Source organism: Micromys minutus (assembly GCF_963924665.1).
Source record: "Micromys minutus genome assembly, chromosome: 9".
In the NCBI taxonomy this organism is placed as follows: domain Eukaryota; kingdom Metazoa; phylum Chordata; class Mammalia; order Rodentia; family Muridae; genus Micromys; species Micromys minutus.
Window position 1 is genome coordinate 4,543,945 of NC_137978.1, and position 21,930 is coordinate 4,565,874.

At 38.5% G+C, this 21,930-nt stretch overlaps 1 protein-coding gene across 3 annotated transcripts in view; it reads right to left on the minus strand.

The window, feature by feature from the left end:
- Window positions 1–21,930, minus strand: part of DNAJC6 (DnaJ heat shock protein family (Hsp40) member C6) — a gene marked incomplete at both ends in the record, with an annotated part of 162,005 nt that overhangs the window by 3,191 nt on the left and 136,884 nt on the right. For all 3 annotated transcript variants that reach the window (XM_080921046.1, XM_080921047.1, XM_080921045.1), the window contains 3 exons: window positions 319–461; window positions 1,380–1,643; window positions 15,658–15,777. In XM_080921046.1, coding sequence (XP_080777172.1) covers window positions 319–461; window positions 1,380–1,643; window positions 15,658–15,777 — 527 coding nt within the window. The remainder of the gene's footprint in view (window positions 1–318; window positions 462–1,379; window positions 1,644–15,657; window positions 15,778–21,930) is intronic.

Below are 21,930 nucleotides of genomic sequence, written 5' to 3' on the forward strand. Positions count from 1 at the left end.
TAGTAGAAGTATCTCCCTAGGAATAGAGCTTTGAAGGTTCTACCTGACCACCATTTGCTGCAATGTCTCTCTCTGTGTTTCCTGCCTGCTTCCAAGTGAACATCCACTCTGCATGAGTCCATGGCCATGTCTTTCCTGTCATAGCAAATTGAAATCTTCTGAGACCATGGGAAAGAATAAATCTTTCCTTCCTCTACTTATATCTATTAAGTATTCAGTCCTTAGTGACTAGCATAAAGGTAACAAATGCAGAGATGGTTGGGCACAATGACTTGTCACACAGCTTTGTACTATAGGATGGTCAAGGGGCTCACTTACCTTCAGTTTTTCAGGATCCATTTCCTTAGCCATCTCCTCCTTTCTCATTTCAGCTATTGTTCGAGGCCCCTTTTTGTCTTTGTGGGCATTGAAGCCTTGACTAGAAAGTAGATCTTCAAAGTCAGCAGCCTTTTGTTTCCCTTCTACAACATAATATTTGGAAACCATCATGACTTTTATTCTTAGACAGAATGTCAAACTCTCACTTCATAGGAGTATAGATTTTTTTCAAACACTTGTTCCCTTTGTACTTGCTGCATGAGGAACATTAAAGGCTCTGAACAACAGACAAGGAAAATGGAAGACTAGACAACCTAAGAGGACTGTCTGGAACCACACTGTGTGTCCAGAACTGGAGTCTAGATCATTAAAGCCCATTTCATCACCAGTGTAACTTTGCAGATGAAGGTACTCATGGTTCTACTACAATTACAACAAACTAGCATCAGAGATTAGACAAGATCCAAGATTTGGATCCTTGAAATCCTCCCTGCTATCTCTTTCCTGCCTGTACCCAGTTGATGGGTTCAGGGATCCTAGTTCTCTCCCCTTGTGAATCTGGTTGTGGGCTAAACCTCTCTCTTGGTCTTCTTGAAGAACTCTATGCATCTAAAACCTAGCTATGATTACAGGGATGTTGCAGGCATCCTCAGCTTCTTCAGCCAGAAGATGGGGGTGATGTCAATGACACAGTGTTGTCATAAGAATGAGCTAAAAGCATTGCTTAGTTATCTCAGTGTTCATTCAGAAACAAAACAGGACAAAACCACAGCAGTCCACACAGCAGTAATCAACCCAGGGTGGTTTTTTTTTTTTCCTGGTTGAAAATGATTTGCAATCTCTGTTCTTAAGAAGCCACATCACATGTGTGCACACCAAAATTAACCACTCCCAGGAGACATTCACCCACTAATTTCTCAAAACAAAAATGTGGATCATTTTTGCCTGTGTAGATCACCTGATGTTCCTTCAACTCTAAGATGGTCTCCTTCAGACATAAGATGCCCAGCAGTACAATACAGGCAGGTCATCCTATACCAGACTTATGTCATCATCCTTACCCAAGTTAGTGGATCCTTTTCCACGTTCACTCTGTCCTGCAGGCATAGTTGAGAAGCTCACATTGTAATTGGGTCGGTTCTGAGGAGAGGAATGAGGCATACCAGACTGTGGCTTCGGCTGAGCTGGCTGCCAGTTGTAGCCGGGTGGCTGCTGCCATCCTCCACCCATTGGCTGTGGGGATGCTTTCTGTGGTGAGCTGAGAGGAGGAAATCCTCCACCCAGTCCAGTTGGTGTGGTGGGTTTGCTGGCAAATGAAGCGCTACCTACGGAAGAAAGAAGAGAGAGGCAGTAAGACTATTAGAGTAGCTTCAAACTCATGTCACAAGGAATTGCTTGCAATGACTTTAGTAGAAACGGCTTTGGGCGGTAAAATATTTAACCTTCCTAACAGGTAGAGAAATCACAGGCATATCTGCCTACCTGTTATTTCCCGGGTCACCCCACAGATACTTCAGGTAAGTACCCTTGCCCCATTCTTTTCTCCAAAAGAACCAAGAGCAATTCAGAGTATATATATCACAGCCAGCCTATGGCAAAATAATTGAATCTAAACTTTTGAGTCAAAGCCAAAAGACCATACTGTGATACCCTGCCCAGAATGCTCCCTCCTAAGCAAGTTTTATTTCTCTACTACAGTCAAAACTACCAAGTGGCAAGTATGAGGACAAGAGACTTCATTAAAATTCTGCTAAAATGTCAACTTTTAAATAATTAGGATTAATTGTCATTTGCTATAAGAAACAGCCTGGTTGGGATGCAAGAATATTACAGATGTTTTAAATTTCACAAATAGGTTTCAGTTTTACACTGCCGCATTCAATTGCAGGAGGGCTAATATTGGGAAGGCAAAGTGAGAAGCTGAAACATGGTGATCTCCAAAGACCCTTGGACAAAATAATGACGATGATAATAAAACAACTAACACTTCTATAGCTCTTCACACTGTGTTAGATATAAGTAAATAGTCACTGGGTCAATATTGCAATCACACAGTTGGTTAACAGAGATGCGCTAACCACGAGCATCTTATCTCTGCACCTCTGCAGCCAGACACTCAAGTTTCTACCAAAGTTCTGAGCTGCTACTAAAACTCACCCCTTCTTATGTCTTTCTTCTATAACTTAAGTCTTTTGATTTGGCCCTGATACCCCTCTTCCCTTTCACACATGGTTGCAGCTACTAAATCTGGAATCACCCTGTCTGAGTTTAGTGCAAGCACTCATATACTGTTCATTCTCTTAGCATGTGTCCCAAGTCATTCACTAGCAGGTGAGATGCCTGCCATGTGCCAGGTACTATGTTGGATACTTGGATTCTATACAAACAAGGCATCCTGCTTTCTAAAGCTAAATGATTTTTTTCATTTCTATGAGCTTTAATATCCTCATCTATGAAATGACTATGTCTTTATCAAAGGTATAGTATGAACACATAATCATTGTAATAAGTGTTTCACAGCCCTTCAATTAACCAAACTCAGGTACACTACTCACAACAAAACAATGATAGCTGCATGTTTGACGTATTATAAAGACTCAATAACCATTTGGTCATGAAAAACAGTGATGGCAGGCTGTCACTCAAGTCTATCACTGCCACTGTCACGTTCTATCACCAATCCCTGTTTCTGAGGCAAGGTATTACTATGTAACCCATGTGGTTTAAAACTCCCTTTGTATGCCAGGCTGGTCTCACATTAGCGATCCTGCTGACCCCAGAGTGCTTGGGAACAACAGCAACACTAGCGTGTGCTGCTTACTGCTGTCATTTGACAAAATACATCTTCAAGACCTTCCTCAAGAGCCTCCTAGACCCTCTTGTCCCTAGCACATTAACATTATGTGTACGGCTGGATATTCATCCAGCACTGTGGTTTCATTTTATATTTTAAGAACACTTACTTTGAGCTAAATATATCTGCTCATCATATTAATATTTGATTCATCTCCTATTCATAGGAAAAAGCCTCTCCAGTCAACTGCTTGTTCATTTAGGAATTGCTCTGAGCATCTCTATGTGCCAGGCTACAGACCCAGCAATGAAACAGTAACTGCTGACGTGACTCTCACGGGACTTCCCAATACTGTATGACTCAGCAATGTCTAACTTTTCAGAATGTGTCATACTCACATGAACCGATTCTATATGCAGATGTCATCAAAGTGGTGAACTGGCCAGAAACCAGCATAGCTGCTAGACCTAGGTAACAGTCATCATCCCACAAGCTGAAGGAGCTTTGGTTTTCAACACTGACTGTGCATCTAGGGAACTACACAATGGGCATTTATATTGGTTAACATTTCTCTCTCCTACCATAACAAGCTCCACTAGGCAGGAATGTCATCTGTCTTCATTCATTATTTCATCAAGAATGCTTAGAAGACTACACATTTTCACAAACACCAATCAGAGATTTCTGGGGCTAGTATCTGCTTCTCAGTGAGTGCATACCATGTGTGTTCTTTTGTTACTGGATTACCTCACTCAGGATGATAGATTATAGTTCCATCCATTTGATTAGAAATTTCACGAAGACATTTTTTTAAGGTTGTAATTAAGTATTTGTGGGTACATATACATACACATATGTATATATGCAACATTTACATATGGAAAAGAGGCTATTAATTTTTTTGCTTTTTTTAACATTATTTTTTAAAAAAAAGATAAAAGAAAATTTTTAAGCATTTTTGCATGAATGTATACGAATACGTTTTTGTCAGTGCTTGGCTTTTTCTTTTTTTTTTTAAGGTTTGATATTCTGCATTAAGGTCTTACTAGTTACAATGAGCAAAAAGCACATGTAAAACAGGATGTAACCCAGAATTAGCCAAAGTATTCTTGGTGTGTAAGGATTGAGTATAATTTTTTTTTCCTTGAACTTCAGACAATCTGTGAGTGGTTTCTGGGGTAGGCCGAGCTTTCTGGGGTTAGTATCCCATTATCAGTGACTGCATATTATGTCTGTTCTTTTGTGACTGGGTTATCTCACTCAGGATGATATTCTCTAGATGCAGCCATTTTCTTAAGAATTTGGTTAAGTCATTGTTTCTGATAGCTGAGTAGTACTCCATTCTGTAAATGTACCACAATTTTTGTATCCATTCATCGACTGAAAGACATCTGGGTTCTTTCCAGCTTCTGGCTATTATAAATAGAGCTGCTATGAACATTGTGGTGTGACTTTGTTGTATATTGGAGTGTCTCTGGGGTATATGCCCAGAAGTGCAATAGCTGGATCTTCAGGTAGTACTATGTCCAATTTTCTGAGGAATTGCCAGACTAATTTCCAGAGTGGTTGTATCAGTTAACAACCCCACCAGCAGTGGAGAAGTATTCCTCTTTCTCCACAGCCTCGCCAGCATCTGATGTCATCTGAGTTTTGGATCTTAGCCAATCTGACTGATGTAAGGTGGAATCTCAGGGTTGTTTTAATTTGCATTTCCCTGATGGCTAAGGATGTCGAGCACTTCCTTAGATGTTTCTCAGCCATTCCATATTCCTCAATTCAGAATGTTTTGTTTAGCTCTGTACCCCATTTTTTAATAGGGTTGTTTGATTCTCTGGTGTCTAGATTTTGAGTTCTTTGTATACCTTGGATATTAGGCCTCTATCTGATGTGGAGTTGGTAAAGATCTTTTCCCATTCTGTTGGCTGCTGTTTTGTTTTCTTGACAGTGTCCTTAACCTTACAGAAACTTTGCAATCTCATTAAGTCCCATTTGTTCATCTTTGACCTTAGTGCACAAGCCACTGGTGTTTTGTTCAGAAAATTTTCTCCAGTGCATATGTGTTCTAAGGTTTTCCCTACTTTTCCATCTAATAGTTTCAGTGTATCTGGTTTAATGTGGAGATCTTTGATCCACTTACACTTAAGTTTTGTACAAGGAGATAAGAAAGGGTCTATTTTCATTCTTCTGCATGCTGAGTGCCAGCTGGACCAACACCATTTGTTGAATAGCCTGTTCTTTTTCCATTGAATGTTTACAGATCCTTTGTCAAAAATCAGGTGACCATATACGTGGGGGCTCATTTCTGGGTCTTCTATTCTATTCCATTGATCCAGGTGCCTATTTCTGTACCAGTACCATGCAGTGTTCAGCAAAATTGCTTTGTAATATAGCTTGAGGTGAGGGATGTTGATTCCCGCAGATGTTTTCTTGTTCTTGAGGATGGATTTCACTATTCTAGGTCTTTTGTTATTCCAGATGAAATTGCACATTGCTCTTTCCAGGTCAATGAAGAACTAGGTTGGAATTTTGATGGGGATTGCATTAAATCTGTAGATTGCTTTTGGTAAAATGGCCATTTTTAAAATGCTGATCCTTCCAGTCCATGAGCATGGGAGATCTTTCCATTTTCTGAGATCTTCCTCGATTTTCTTCTAGAGGTTTGAAGTTCTTATACAGGTCCTTCACTTGCTTAGTTAGAGTCACACCAAGGTATTTCATAGTTTTTGTAATGATTGTGAAGGGTACCTTTTCTCTAATTTCTTTCTCCACATGTTTGTCCTTTGAATATAGGAAGGCTACTGATTGGTTTGAATTAATTTTATATCCAGCCACTTTGCTTGCTTGTTTATCAGCTGTAGGATTTCTCTGGTGGAATTTGTGGGGTCACTTAAGTACACTATCATGTCATCTGCAAAAAGTGATGTTTTTACTTCTTCCTTTCTGATCTGTATACCTTTGATTTCCTTTTGCTGTCTAATTGCTCCAGCCAGGACTTCCAGTACTATGTTGAATAGGTAGGAAGAGAGTGGGCAGCCTTGTCAAGGCCCTGATTTTAGTGAGATTGCTTCAAATTTCTCACCGTTCAGTTTGATGTTGGCTGTTGGTTTGCTGTATATTGCTTTTATTATGTTTAGGTATGAACCTTGGATTCCAGTTCTTTCCAGGACTTTTAACATGAAGAGGTGTTGAATTTTGTCAAATGCTTTCTCAGCATCTAGTGAGATGACCATGTGATTTTGTTCTTTGAGTTTGTTTATATGGTGGATTACATTGATGGATTTCCTTATATTAAACCATCCCTGCATCCCAGGGATGAAGCATACTTGATCATGGTGAATAATCATTTTGATGTGTTCTTGGATTCGGTTTGCAAGGATTTTGTTGAGTATTTTTGCATCAATGTTCATAAGTGAGATTGGTCTGAAGTTCTCTTTCCTTGTAGGGTCTTTGTGTGGTTTAGGAACGAGTTATTGTAGCCTCAAAAATGAGTTAGGTAGTATTCCATCTGATTCTATCTTGTGGAATAGTTTGCAGAGTATTGATATTATTTTGGCAATAAATGTCTGATAAAATTCTGCACTGAACCTATCTGGACCTGGGCTTTTTTTTTTGGTTGGGAGGCTTTTGATGACTTCTTCTATTTCTTTAGGTGTTATGGAATTATTTAGATGGTTTACCTGGTCCTGGTTTAACTTTAGTATCTTGTATCCGTCTAGGAATTCATCCATTTCCTCCAAATTTTCCAACTTTGTGGAATATAGGTTTTTGTAGTAGGATCAGATGATTTCTTGAATTTCCTCAGTTTCAGTCATCATTTCTCCACTTTCCTTTCTGATTTTGTTAATTTGGATACTCTCTCTTTGCCCTCTAGTTATTCTGGCTAAGGATTTATCAATCCTGTTAATTTTCTCAAAGAACCAGCTCTTGGTTTTGTTGATTCTTTCAATGGTTCTTTTTGTTTCTATTTCTGCCCTAAGTTTGATTATTTCTTGCTGTCTACTCCACTTGGGTGTATCAGCTTCCTTTTGTTCTAGAGCTTTCAATTGTGCTGTCAGGTTGCTAGTGTATGCTCTCTCCAGTTTCTTAATGGAAGCACTCAGAGGTATGAGTTTTCTTCTCAGTACTGATTTCATTGCATCCCATAGGTTTGGGTATGTTGTGTTTTCATTTTCATTGAATTCTAGAAAATCCTTAATTTCTTTCTTTATTTCTTCTTTAACCCTGCTATCGTTTAATAGAGCATTGTTTAGTTTCCATGTGTATATGGGCTTTTTGTTGTGTTTGTTGTTATTAAAGATCAGCCTTAGCCCATGGTGATCTGATAGGATGCATGGGAGTATTTCAATCTTCTTATATTGATTGAGGCTCATTCTGTGTCCAATTATGTGGTCAATTTTCGAGAAGGTGCCGTGAGGTTCTGAGAAGAAGGTGTATTCTTTTGTTTTAGGATGATATGTTCTGTAGATATCTATTAATTCCAGTTGGTGCATAGTCTCTGTTAGTTCTACAGTGTCCTTGTTCAGTTTCTGTTTCCATTATCTGTCCATTGGTGACAGTGGTGTATTAAAGTCTCCCACTATTATTGTGTGGGGTGAGATGTATATTTTGAGCTTTAGTAGGGTTTCTTTTATGAATGTGGGTGCTTTTGAATTTGGAGCATATATATTAAGGATTGAGAGTTCCTCCTGACACATTTCCCCTGTAATGAGTTAAAAGTGTCCTTCCTTATCTTTTTTGATAACTTTTGGTTGGAAATTTACTTTATTCAATATTAGAATAGCCACTCCAGCTTGCTTCTTGGGGCTGCTTGCTTGGAAGTTTTTTTCCCAATCTTTTACTCTGAGATAGTGTCTGTCTTTGTCTCTGAGATGAGTTTCCTGTATGCAGCAAAATGCTAGATTTTGTTTATGTATCCAGTCTGATAGCCTATGTCTTTTTATTGTAGAGTTGAGTCCATTTATGTTAATAGATATCAAGGAATAGTGGTTGCTGTTTCCTGCTATTATTGCTTTTGGAGGTTGAATTGTGCCTGTGTGTCTTTCTTCTTTTGGTTTTCTTGCTTAGGAATTTTCTTGTTTTTACTAGGACGTAGTACCCCTCATTTTATTGGGTTTTCTACCTATAATTCGTTGTAGTGCTGGGTTTGTGGTCAGGTATTGTGCAAATTTAGATTTGTCTTGGAATATCTTCGTCTTGCCATCTATGATGATTTATAGTTTTACTGGGTATAGCAGCTTGGGCTGGCACTTGTGCTCTCTTAGGGTCTGCATGATTTCTGTCCAGGCTCTTCTAGCTTTCATAGTCTCTGTTGAGAAATTGGGTGTGATTCTGATTGGTCTGCCTTTATATGTTACCCGACCTTTTCTCCTTACTGCTTTTAGTATTCTTTGTTTGCTTTGGGCACTTGGTGTTTTGACTATTATGTGTCGGGAGAAATTTCTTTTCTGGTCCAACCTATTTGGAGTTCTGAAGGCTTCTTTTATGCTCATGGTCATCTCATTCTTAAGGGTAGGAAAGTTTTCTTCTACAATTTTGTTGAAGATATTTACTGTGCCTCTCAGTTGATATTCTTCTCCTTCTTCTTTTCCTATTATCCTTAGATTTGGTCTTCTCATTGTGTCCCTGATCTCCTGGACATTTTGGGTTAGGAGGTTTTTGGTTTTTGTATCTTCTCTGACTGTTTTGTCTATGTTTTCAATGTTGTCTTCAGCTCCCGAGATTCTCTCTTCCATCTCTTGTAGTCTGTTGGGAATGCTTGCATCTGTAACTCCTGGTTTTTTTTTAAGATTCTACTTCTAGGATTGTCTCTTTTAATGTTTTCTTTATTGTGTCCATTTCTGTTTTAAATTCCTTCTTTCATTCTTTCATCTCTTTGCTTCTCTTTTCTTCTTGTTCTTTGAGTGTTTTTCTTGTTTCTTCTTTAAAAGCTTCTAATTCTTTATTCATTTCCTCCCGCTCTTGTTTAAGGATCTCTATCATCATCTTGAGGTAGGATTTCAGGTCTGAGTCTTCTTTTTCTGGAGTGTTTTGCATTCTGCTTTATGCTGTGATGGGAGAACTGGGTTCTAGTGTTGCCAGGTTGTCTTGGTTTCCCTGGGGCATGCTCTTTCGCTTTCCTCTTGCCACCTTGTTGTCAGTGATATGTTCTCCGCTTTCCCTTGTACCTGGCCTGTGTCCCTGGATCTCCACTGGTCCAGGTGGTCATTGGTCTGAGCCCTATTCTGCGCCCCAAAGCCGCCGGGTGGGAACAGAGGTTCCAATGCTGGGTTCCTGGTCCCTGGATCAGGCAGGGCAGAGGCAAGCTTTCTGTGCATGCTCGGCAGAGATCTCTCTGCCCCCTGGTTAGCCTGTTCCCCTTCTTACCAGGCCTTTATCCCTGGGGCTCCGCTGGTCCAGGTGGCAGATGGGCCGAGCCCTGTTCTGCGCCGAAGTCATTGTTTCTAATCCATGGTGCAAATGTACCACACTTCCTGTACCCACACTTTCTGTACCCATTCCACTGTTGAAGGACATCTGGGTACTTTCCAGCTTCTGGCTATTATAAATGAGGCTAGTATAAACATGGTGGAGCATGCATCCTTGTTATATGTTGGAATATCCTTGGGATATATGCCCAGGAGTGGTATAGCTGGATCTTCAGGTAGTACTATGTCCAATTTTCTGAGGAACCACAAGACTGATTCCCTGACTGGTTGTACAAGCTTACAACTCCAACAATAGTGGAAGAGTGTTCCTCTTTCTTCACATCCTCACCAACATCTGCTGCCCTCGATGTTTTTAATCTTTGCCATTCTAACTGCTGTGAGGTGGAATCTCAGGATTATTTTGCTTTGCATTTCCCTGATAACTAAAGGTGTTGAGCATTTCTTTAGGTGCTTCTCAGCCATTTGGTATTCCTCAGTTGAGAATTGTTTGGCTCTGTACCCCATTTTTTTATTAGGATTGTTTAATTCTCTGGATTCTAACTTTTTGAGTTCTTAGCATATATTGGAGATTAGCCCTCTATCTGATGTAAGACTGGAAAAGATCCTTTGTCAATCTGTTGGCTCCTATTTTGTTTTCTTTACAGTGTCCTTAGCCTTACAAAAGCTTTGCAATTTCATGAGATTCCATTTGTCAATTCTTGATCTTAGAGCATAAGCCAATGGTGTTCTGTTCAGAAAAATTTCCCCCGTGCCTATGTGGTCTAAGCTCTTCCCCACTTTCTCTTCTAATAGTTTCAGTGTACATGGTTTTATGTGGAGATCTTCGATCCACTTTCACTTGAGCTTTGTACAGATAAGAAAGGATCAATTTGCACTCTTCTGCATCCCGACTGCCAGTTGAACCTACACCATTTGTTGAAGAGGCTGTCCTTTTTCCATTGGATGTGTTAAGCTACCTTATCAAAGTTGAAGTGACCACAGATGCATGGGTTCGTTTCTGGGTCTTCAATTTTGTTCCATTGATCTACCTGCCTATCTCTGTACCAAAACTATACAGTTTTTATCACAATTGCTTTGCAATATAGCTTGAGGTCAGGGATGGTGATTCCCCCAGTTTTTTTTTTTTTTTTTTTTTTTTTTTTTTTTTTTTTTTTTTTTTTTTTTTATTCAGAATAGATTTTGCAATCCTAGGGATTTTGTTATTCCATATGAATTTGCAATTGCTCTTTCCAACTCTATGAAGAATTGAGTTGAAATTTTGATGAGAATTGCATTGAATCTATAGATTGCTTTTGGCAAGATGGCCATTTTTACAGTGTTGAACCTGCCAATTCATGAGCATGGGAGATCTTTCCACCTTCTGAGATCTTCTTCAATTTCCTTCTTCAGAGACTTGAAGTTCTTGTCATACAGATCTTTCACATGCATAGTTAGGGGAACACCAAGGTATTTTATATTACTTATGACTATTGTGAAGAGTGTCTTTTCCCTAATTTTTTTCTCAGCATGTATATCCTTCCAGTAGAGAAAAGCTACTAATTTGTTTGAGTTAATTTTATATCCAGCCACTTTGCTGAAGTTGTTTATCAGCTGTAAGAGTTCTCTGGTAGAATATTTGAAGTCACTTGAGTATACTATCATATCTGCAAATAGTGATATTTTGACTTCTTCCTTTTCAATTTGTATCCCTTTGACTTCTTTTTGTTGTCTAACTGCTCTGGCCAAAACTTCCATTACTATATTGAATAGGTATGGGGAGAGTGGACAGCCTTGTGTAGTCCATGATTTTAGTGGAATTGTTTCAAGTTCTTCTCTATTTGGTTTGATGTTGGCTACCAGTTTGCTGTATATTGCTTTTACTATGTTTAGATGTGGGCCTTTGGTTCCTGATCTTTCCAAGACTTTTAACATAAAGGGGTGCTGAATTTTGTTGAATGCTTTCTCAGCATCTAGTGAAGATGATTATGTAAGTTTTTTCTTTGAGTTTGTTTATATGGTGGATTACATTGATGGATTTCCATATATTGAACCATCCCTGCATGCCTGGGATGAAGCTGACTTGATCCTGGTGAATGATTACTTTGATGTATTTTTGGATTCAGTTTGCAAAAATTTTATTGAGTATTTTTGTATCAATGTTCATGAGGAAAATTGGTCTGAAGTTCTCTTTCCTTGTAGGGTCTTTGTGTGGTTTAGGTATGAGCATAATTGTGGCTTCAAAGAACGAGTTGGGTAGTGTTCCTTCTGTTTCTATTTTGTGGAGTAGTTTAAAAAGTATTGGTATTGGGTATTTTATGGAAGTCTGATAAAATTCTGCACTGAACCCACCTGGTCCTGGGCTTTTTTTGATAGGGAGGCTTTTAATGACTGCTTCTATATCTTTAGATATTATGGGACTGTTTAGATGGTTTATGTGATCCTCATTTAACTTTGGGACCTGGTATCTCTCTAGAACTTTGTCCATTTCCTCCAGATTTTCCAGTTTTGTTGAGTATAGGCTTTTGTAGTAGGATCTGATGATTTCTTAAATTTCTTCAGTTTCTGTTATGTCTCGCCTTTCATCTCTGATTTTTGTTAATTTGGATACTCTTTTTGCCCTCTAGTTAGTCTGACTAAGAGCTTCTCGATCTTGTTGATTTTCTCAAAAAAACAGATCCGAATTTTGTTCATTCTTTGTATAGTTCTTTTTGTTTCTACTTGGTTGATTCATTCTCTGAGTTTGAATATTTCCTGTGCTCCAATCTTCTTGGGTGTATCTGCTTCTTTTTCTTCTAGAGCTTTCAGTGGTGCTGTCAAACTGTTAGAGTATGCTCTCTCCAGTTTCTTTTTAGAGGGACTCAAGAGTTATGAGTTTTCCTCTTAGAACTCCTTTCATTGCATCCCTTAAGTTTGAGTAGGTTGTGCTTTCATTTTCGCTAAATTCTAAAAAATATTTTAATTTTTTTAAATTTCTTTCTTGACCATGTTATCATTGAGTATTGCATTGTTCAGCTTCCATGTGTATGTGGGCTTTTTATTTTTATTTTTTTGTTGTTATTAAAGACCAGCTTTAGTCCATAGTAATCTGATAGGATGCATGGGAGTATGTCAATCATTTTATATCTGTTGAGGCCTGTTCTGTGACTGACTATATGGTCAATTTAGGAGAAGGTACCGTGAGGTGCTGAGAATGTTCTGTAAACGTCTGTTAATTCTACTTGGTTCATAAACTCTGCTAGTTTTGCTGTGTCTCTGTTCAGTTTTTACTTCCATGATCTGTCCATTGGTGAGAGTGGGGTATTGAAGTCTCCCACTATTATTGTGTGTGGTGAAATATATGCTTTGAGCTTTAGTAGGATTTCTTTTATAAATGTCGGTGTCCTTGCATTTGGAGCTTAGTTGTTCAGGATTTAGAGTTTGTCTTGATAAATTTTTTCTGTGATGAGTAAAAAGTGTCATTCTTTATCTTTTTGATAACTTTTGGTTGAAAATACATTTTATTCGATATTAGAATGGCTACTCCAGCTTGTTTCCTGGGACCATTTGCTTGGAAGTTTTTCCCAGCCTTTTTACTCTGAGGTAGTGTCTGTCTTTGTCTCTGAGATAAGTTTCCTATATGCAGGAAAATGCTGATTCCTTTTACCTATCCAGTCTGATAGTCTATGTTATTTTATTGGGGAATTGAGCCCATTTATATTAAGAGATATTAAGGAATAGTGATTGTTGTTTTCTGTTATTTTTGTTGTTAGAGGTAGACTTATGTTTGAATGCTTTTCTTCTTTTGGTTTTCTTGCATGATTTTTTTTTCTTTTCCTTGTATGTAGTTTTCTTCCTTGTGTTGGATTTTTTTCATCTATTATTCTTTGTAAGGCTGGATTTGTGGACAGATATTATATAAACTTCATTTTGTCCTGGAATATCTTAGCTTCTCCATCTATGGTAATAGAGAGCTTTTCTGGATATAGTAACCTGGGCTAGTATTTGTGTTCTCGTAGGGTTTGTAAGAAGTTTGCCTAGGATCTTTTAGCTTTCATAGTCTCTGTTGAGAAGTCTGGTGTAATTCTGATTGGTCTGCCTTTATATGTTACTTGTCCTTTTTCTCTTTCTGCTTTTAGGATTCTTTCTTTGTTTTGAACATTCAGTGTTTTGACTATTGTGTGTCAGGAGTTTCTTTTCTGATCCAATCTATTTGGAGTTCTGTAGGCTTCCTATATACTCATGGTCATCTTGTTCTTAAGGGCAGAGAAGTTTTCTTCTATGATTTTGTTGAAGATATTTACTGTTCTTTTTAGTTGATATTCTTCACCCTCTTCTACACCTATTATCCTTAGGTTTGGTCTTCTCATTGTGTCCTAGATCTCCTGAACATTTTGGGTTAGGAGCTTTTTAGTTTTTGCATTTACTCTGACTGTTGTTTCAATGTTTTCTATGGTAAGTTCTGCCCCTGAAATCCTCTCTTCCATCTCTTGTAGTCGGTTGGTGATGCTTGCATCTATGACTCCTGATTTCTTTCTTACGTTTTCTGTCTTTAGGGTTGTCTTTTTTTGTGATTTCTTTATGTTTATATTTTCATTTTCAATTTCTTTATGTGTTTGATTGTGTTTTCCTGTATTTCTTTAAGTGATTTTTGTGTTTCCTCTTTAAGGGCTTCTATTTGTTTACATGTCTTCTCCTGTAATTCTTTAAGGGGTTTATTTAGGAGCTTCTTGAAGATCTCCATCATCATCATGAAATATGATTTTTAAGTCTAAATCTTGTTTTTTTTTTTTTTTTTTTTTTTTTGTTTTGTTTTTTTTTTTTTTTTTTTTTTTTTTCTGGTGTGTTGGGAACTAATTGCTGTGGTGGGAAAGCTGGGTTCTGAAGTTGCCAGGTAGTCTTTGTTTCCATTGCTTAGGTTCTTGGGCTTTCTTGTTTCCATCTTATTATCTGTAATTTTAGGTGATCTTGCTGTCTCTGGAGCTTGTTTTTCCTGTGGGTCTGAGGGTCTCTGGGCTCAGGAAGGAGATTACTCCTGGGTGTTTGGCTCTTCTTGGGCAGGCAGTGAGTTATGATGGCAGTGCCTCGGTTCTGTCTCAGTGGGCTCAGGTGAAAAAACCCTTGTGTGGCTGTTCAAAAAGCTCAGCCATCTGTGGGCCAGTCCTAATTCCCGATCCCAGAGAGCAACAGCTATCTGAGCTCTGAGAGTTCCAGGAGCTCCCTTCCTGGATAGTTGGTGGGAATGTGTGGCAGGCTCACTGCGGTCTCGGGTTGGAGAGCGATTGTGAGGCTGTTCTGGGAGTTCAGGCATCTGCATGCAGGTCCTGAGTTCTGGTGGCGGTAACCTAAGGTATAGTTTTGTGATTTTATGAATTTCACTGATACATGTGGTAATTTCTCCTTTCCCCTCTAATTTTATTAATGTGAATCTTCTTTTGCTTTAGTTTGGTGAAAGATTTGTCCATTTTATTTATAACTTATCTGTTCACTCTTCTGTTTTTTTGTATCATTTGTTCATTTCTATTTCATTTATTTTCATCTACTGCTCTTGTATTTGCCTTGTTCTTGGCTGAGAAAGATGAATTCTAATGTAGTTAGTATTTTTGCAAAGCCTTTCTCTCATTCCAGTGGTAAACCTTCAGTTTCCTATGAATCTCACCTGAAACCCACGTTACACGTAAAGTGTATGATCTGAACCCCTTGTGTAGCACTAGTGGGTCTAAGATTTCCTTGATGTGGTGGTGGTTTTATTTTTATCACATTATAATCCAGTCCAAGTTACCACTGGAGCCACTTTATAACCTTATTCATTGAAAAGAAGGTAAAGAAAGCAACTCTTTGAAATTTTACTTGAAAAGCAAACAAAATAGTCTATATGGCTAATACTAAGATACTTATACATGGCTCTACTTTGAGAGGCCCACAACTATGCACTCAAATCAGTCTTAATTTCTTCCTCAGTACCTCTCTTTCTAATAACTCTAGTGCTTTAACTCACACTTTGCCTGGAACTGAGGCCAAGGATCCAGTTTTACCTGCAGTCCCAAAAAGATTAAGGGAAGTCTTACGTTGCTATAGGAACAGTATGGAGCTGTGCTTCTGTCCCTGCCACAGTTGACATTAGCATCAAATGTTATTCAATCTTAAGGTTAAGTGTATATATACCTAGTGTCCCCAGGTCAGCGAAGGGATCCAGAGTCTGGGGCTTGCTCTGATGGGTAGGGGTGCCATGTGATGAGCCTGTTGGGCTGGTGGCAGCGGACTTGCTTCCCATTCCAAAACCTCCTGAAAAGAAACAGAAATAACTGAGGATGAGTTAGTACCTAAATTGGATGGTAAAAGTCAATGGTTCCAGAGCACCAACTCAGCTGTTTCTAAGCCAAATTAGGATGGAGTCTGGGCAAGTGTACGAAGTCCCTGCATATTCTTACACTGATTTGGGAGAGTAGTGACCCAAAGCAAGGATGAGACACATGACAAGCATGAAATCTCTGGAGTCCACACAGGTCATTGCCCGTGTCTACCTCTCCTTGCCACTCTGGGGGATCTTGCTTACCATCTTTCAACTACACAATTTTTAACTTTAAAATATATTTATATTTTTTTAAATAAATACTATATATACATATTACAACAGTCACTGATCATTAAAGGAAATGTCAGTCAAGTAAACAATAAGATATTACCATACACCTGTCAAGATTGGCATTTGTTAAAAATAATAAGTGTTTGTGAGGACGCAGAGCGGAGCCTGGCCCAGCTGCCACCCGGAACCTGGGCTGCCGGGGAGTAGAGAGATCTCTGCGGAGTGCACACGGAAAGTGTACCAGGGACACAGACCAGATACAAGGGAAAGGCAAGAACATAACACTGACAACAAAATGGCAAGAGGAAAGAGAAAGAGTATATCCCAAGGAAACCAAGACAATCTAGCAACACCAGAACCCAGCTCTCCGATAGTAGCAAACATCGGAATTCCAAACACTCCAGAGAAAGAAGACACAGACCTGAAATCATGCCTCAAGACGCTGATAGAGTTACTTAAACAAGAAAGGGAGGAAAAGCGAAAAGATTCAGACGCTTTTAAAGAAGAAACAAGAAAAACACTCAAAGAACTCAAAGAACGAGATGAAAACAGAACCAAAGAAATAAAGGAATGGAAGAGGGAAATTAAAACAGAAATCGACACAATAAAGAAAGCGCTAAAAGACATAACCCTAGAGTCAGAACACCAAAAAAAGAAATCAGGAGTCACAGAAGCAAGCATTTCCAACAGATTACAAGAGATCGAGGAGAGAATCTCGGGGGCAGAAGACAACATTGCAAACATAGACAAAACAGCCAGAGAAGATGCAAAAAACAAAAAGCTCCTAACCCAAAATGTCCAGAAAATACAAGAAACAATGAGAAGACCGAACCGAAGGATAATAGGAATAGAAGAGGGTGAAGAGTATCAACTAAGAAGCACAGTAAATATCTTCAACAAGATCATAGAAGAAAACTTCCCTACCCTCAAGAATGAGATGACCACGAGCATAAAAGAAGCCTTCAGAACTCCAAATAGGTTGGACCAGAAAAGAAATACCTCCCGACACATAATAGTAAAAACATCAAGTGCCCAAAGTAAAGAAAGAATACTAAAAGCAGTAAGGGAAAAAGGTCAGGTAACATATAAAGGCAGACCAATCAGACTCACACCCGATTTCTCAACAGAGACTATGAAAGCTAGAAGAGCCTGGACAGACATCATGCACTCCTTAAGAGAGCACAAGTGCCAGCCCAAGCTGCTATACCTAGCAAAACTATCAATCACCATCGATGGAGAGACAAAGATATTTCAAGACAAATCAAAATTCACACAATATCTGACCACAAACCCAGCACTACAACGAATTATAGGTGGAAAACCCAATACAAGGAGGGAAAATACAGCCTAGTAAAAACAAGAAAACTCCTAAACAAGAAAACTAAAAGAAGAAAAAAACACAGACACAACTCAACCCAAAAAAGCAAAAATGGCAGGAAACAGAAACAATTATTCCTTGATATCTATTAACATAAATGGTCTCAACTCCCCAATAAAGAGACATAGACTATCAGACTGGATACATAAACAAAATCCAGCCTTTTGCTGCATACAGGAAACTCATCTCAGACACAGAGACAGACACTATCTCAGAGTAAAAGGGTGGGAAAAAAACTTCCAAGCAAACAGCTCCAAGAAGCAAGCTGGAGTGGCTATTCTAATATCGAATAAAGTAAATTTCCAACCAAAAGTTATCAAAAAAGATAAAGAAGGACACTTTTTACTCATTACCGGGGAAATCTGTCAGGAGGAACTCTCAATCCTTAACATATATGCTCCAAATAAAAAATCACCCACATTCATAAAAGAAACTCTACTAAAGCTCAAAAAATACATTTCACCCCACACAATAATAGTGGGAGACTTTAACACCCCACTCTCACCAATGGACAGATCAGGGAAACAGAAACTGAACAAGGACACTGCAAAACTAGCAGAGACTTTGAACCAACTAGAATTAATAGATATATACAGAACATACTATCCTAAAGTAAAAGAATACACCTTCTTCTCACCACCCCATGGCACCTTCTCGAAAATTGACCACATAATTGGACACAGAACGAGCCTCAATCGATATAAGAAAATTGAAATACTCCCATGCATCCTCTCAGATCACCATGGTCTACGGCTGGTCTTTAACAACAAAAAAGACAACAAAATGACCACATACACATGGAAACTAAACAACGCTCTGTTAAAGGATAGCAGGGTCAAAGAAGAAATAAAGAAAGAAATTAAGGACTTTCTAGAATTCAACGAAAATGATAACACAACATACCCAAACCTATGGGATGCAATGAAAGCAGTATTGAGAGGAAAACTCATAGCCTTAAGTGCTTCCAAGAAGAAACTGGAGAGAGCTCACATCAGCAACCTGACAGCACAGCTAAAAGCCCTAGAACAAAAGGAAGCAGATATACCCAAAAAGAGTAGACGGAAAGAAATAATCAAAATTAGGGCAGAAATTGGCCAAATAGAAACAAAAAAAACCATTGAAAAAAATCAACAAAACAAAGAGTTGTTTCTTTGAGAAAATCAACAAGATTGATAAACCCCTAGCCAGACTAACTAAAGGGCAAAGAGAGAGTATCCAAATTAACAAAATCAGAAAGGAAAGTGGTGACATAACAACTGAAACTAAGGAAATTCAAGAAATCATCAGATCCTACTACAAAAACTTATACTCCACAAAATTGGAAAATCTGGAGGAAATGGACGAATTCCTAGACAGATACAAGGTCCCAAAGTTAAACCAGGACCAAGTAAACCATCTAAATAACCCTATAACACCTAAAGAAATAGAAGAAGTCATCAAAAGCCTCCCAACCAAAAAATGCCCAGGTCCAGACGGGTTCAGTGCAGAATTTTATCAGTCATTTATTGGGGATATAACACCAATATTCGCCAAACTATTCCAAAAGATAGAATCAGATGGAATATTACCCAACTCATTTTTTGAGGCTACAATAACCCTCATACCTAAGCCACACAAAGACCCTACAAGGAAAGAGATCTTCAGACCAATCTCACTTATGAACATTGATGCAAAAATACTCAACAAAATCCTTGCAAACCGAATCCAAGAACACATCAAAACCATCATTCATCATGACCAAGTAGGCTTCATCCCTGGGATGCAGGGATGGTTTAACATAAGGAAATCCATCAATGTAATCCACCATATAAACAAACTTAAAGACCAAAATCACATGGTCATCTCACTAGACGCTGAGAAAGCATTCGACAAAATCCAACACCCCTTCATGTTAAAAGTCCTGGAAAGAACAGGAATCCAAGGCCCATATTTAAACATAATAAAAGCAATATACAGCAAACCAACAGCCAACATCAAACTTAATGGCGAGAAACTTGAAGCAATCCCACTAAAATCAGGGACTCGACAAGGCTGCCCACTCTCTCCCTACCTATTCAACATAGTACTGGAAGTCCTGGCTGGAGCAATTAGACAGCAAAAGGAGATCAAGGGGATACAAATCGGAAAGAAAGAGATAAAAACATCACTCTTTGCCGATGACATGATAGTGTACTTGAGTGACCCCAAAAATTCCACCAGAGAATTCCTACAGCTGATAAACAAGTTCAGCAAAGTGGCCGGATACAAAATTAACTCAAACAAATCAGTAGCCTTCCTATACTCAAAGGACAAACATGTGGAGAAAGAAATTAGAGAAAAGGTACCCTTCACAATCGTTACAAAAACTATGAAATACCTTGGTGTTACTCTAACTAAGGAAGTGAAGGACCTGTATGACAGGAACTTCAAACCTCTAAAGAAAGAAATTGAGGAGGATCTCAGAAAATGGAAAGATCTCCCATGCTCATGGATTGGAAAGATCAACATCTTAAAAATGGCCATCCTACCAAAAGCAATCTACAGATTCGATGCAATCCCCATCAAAATTCCAACCCAGTTCTTCATGGAATTGGAAAGATCAATGTGCAATTTCATATGGAATAACAAAAGACCTAGAATAGTGAAATCCATCCTCAACAACAAAAAAACATCTGCGGGAATCACTATCCCTGACCTCAAGCTATATTACAAGGCAATTGTGCTGAAAACTGCATGGTACTGGTACAGAAATAGGCAAGTGGATCAATGGAATAGAATAGGAGATCCAGAAATGAGCCCTCATGTATATGGTCACCTGATTTTTGACAAAGGAGCAGTAAACTTTCAATGGAAAAAGGACAGCCTATTCAACAAATGGTGCTGGTCCAACTGGCACTCAACATGCAAAAGAATGAAAATAGACCCGTTCTTATCTCCTTGTACAAAGCTCAAGTGTAAGTGGATTAAAGATCTCCACATTAAACCAGATACACTGGAACTATTAGATGAGAAAGTAGGGAAAACCTTAGAACACATAGGCACAGGAGAAAATTTCCTGAACAAAACACCAATGGCTCAAGCTCTAAGGTCAAAGATTAACAAATGGGACTTAATGAGATTGCAAAGTTTCTGTAAGGCTAAGGACATCGTCAAGAAAACAAAACGGCAACCAACAGAATGGGAAAAGATCTTTACCAACACCACATCAGATAGAGGCCTAATATCCAAGGTGTACAAGGAACTCAAAAAGCTAGACACCAGAGAATCAAATAACCCTATTAAAAAATGGGGTACAGAGCTAAACAAATTATTTTCAGTTGAGGAACACCGAATGGCCGAGAAACATCTGAGGAAGTGCTCGACATCCTTAGCCCTCAGGGAAATGCAAATCAAAACAACCCTGAGATTCCACCTCACACCAGTCAGATTGGCCAAGATCCAAAACTCAGATGACAGCAGATGCTGGCGAGGCTGTGGAGAAAGAGGAACACTTCTCCACTGTTGGTGGGGTTGCAAGCTAATACAACCACTCTGGAAATCTGTCTGGCGATACCTCAGAAAATTGGATATAGTACTACCTGAAGACCCAGCTATTCCACTTCTGGGCATATACCCCAGAGACACTTTAATACACAACAAAGATATATGCACCACAATGTTCATAGCGGCTCTATTTATAATAGCCAGAAGCTGGAAGGAACCCAGATGTCCTTCAGAAGACGAATGGATACAAAAATTGTGGTACATATACACAATGGAATACTACTCAGCCACCAGAAACAATGACTTAACCAAATTCTTAAGAAAAGGGCTGCATCTAGAGAAGATCATCCTGAGTGAGATAACCCAGTCACAAAAGAACAGACATAATATGCAGTCACTGATAGTGGGATGCTAACCCCAGAGGCTTGCACTCCCCCAGAAACAACTCACAGACTGTATGAAGTCCAAGAAATAAAGAAAACAAAAAATATACATATATTCACAAAACAAGATGACTTTGACTATTTCCATGTTGCGTTTTGTTTTGCATGTACTTTACGCTTATTGCAACTAGTACGTTTTCAATGCATACTGTCAAGCCCTTGAAAAAAATAAGTACTGACTAAAAAACATATTCACATGGTTTTATGTAAAATTTATTTTAATGTCTGAAAAAACAGTACTGACAAAAATGTATAATTTTAAGCAAAAAATGTTTAAAATCTTTACATTTATCTTTGTTTTGCAAAATAAAGTCGTTTAAAAAAAATAAGTGTTTGTAAGGAATTGGAATCCCTGTACACTGTGGGTAGGAATGCAGAATGATACAGTTACTTTGGGAAGTAGTATGCAGGATCTTCACAGATTTAAAAGACCATGATCTAGCATTCATGTTCCTAGGAATATATCCAAGGTATTCATTAAAATAAGGACCTTAAAGAGATATTATACAACCATGGTTATTGCATTAGTCCTATCCACTGGAAATGACAGGAAATTAAAAGCGTGGTAT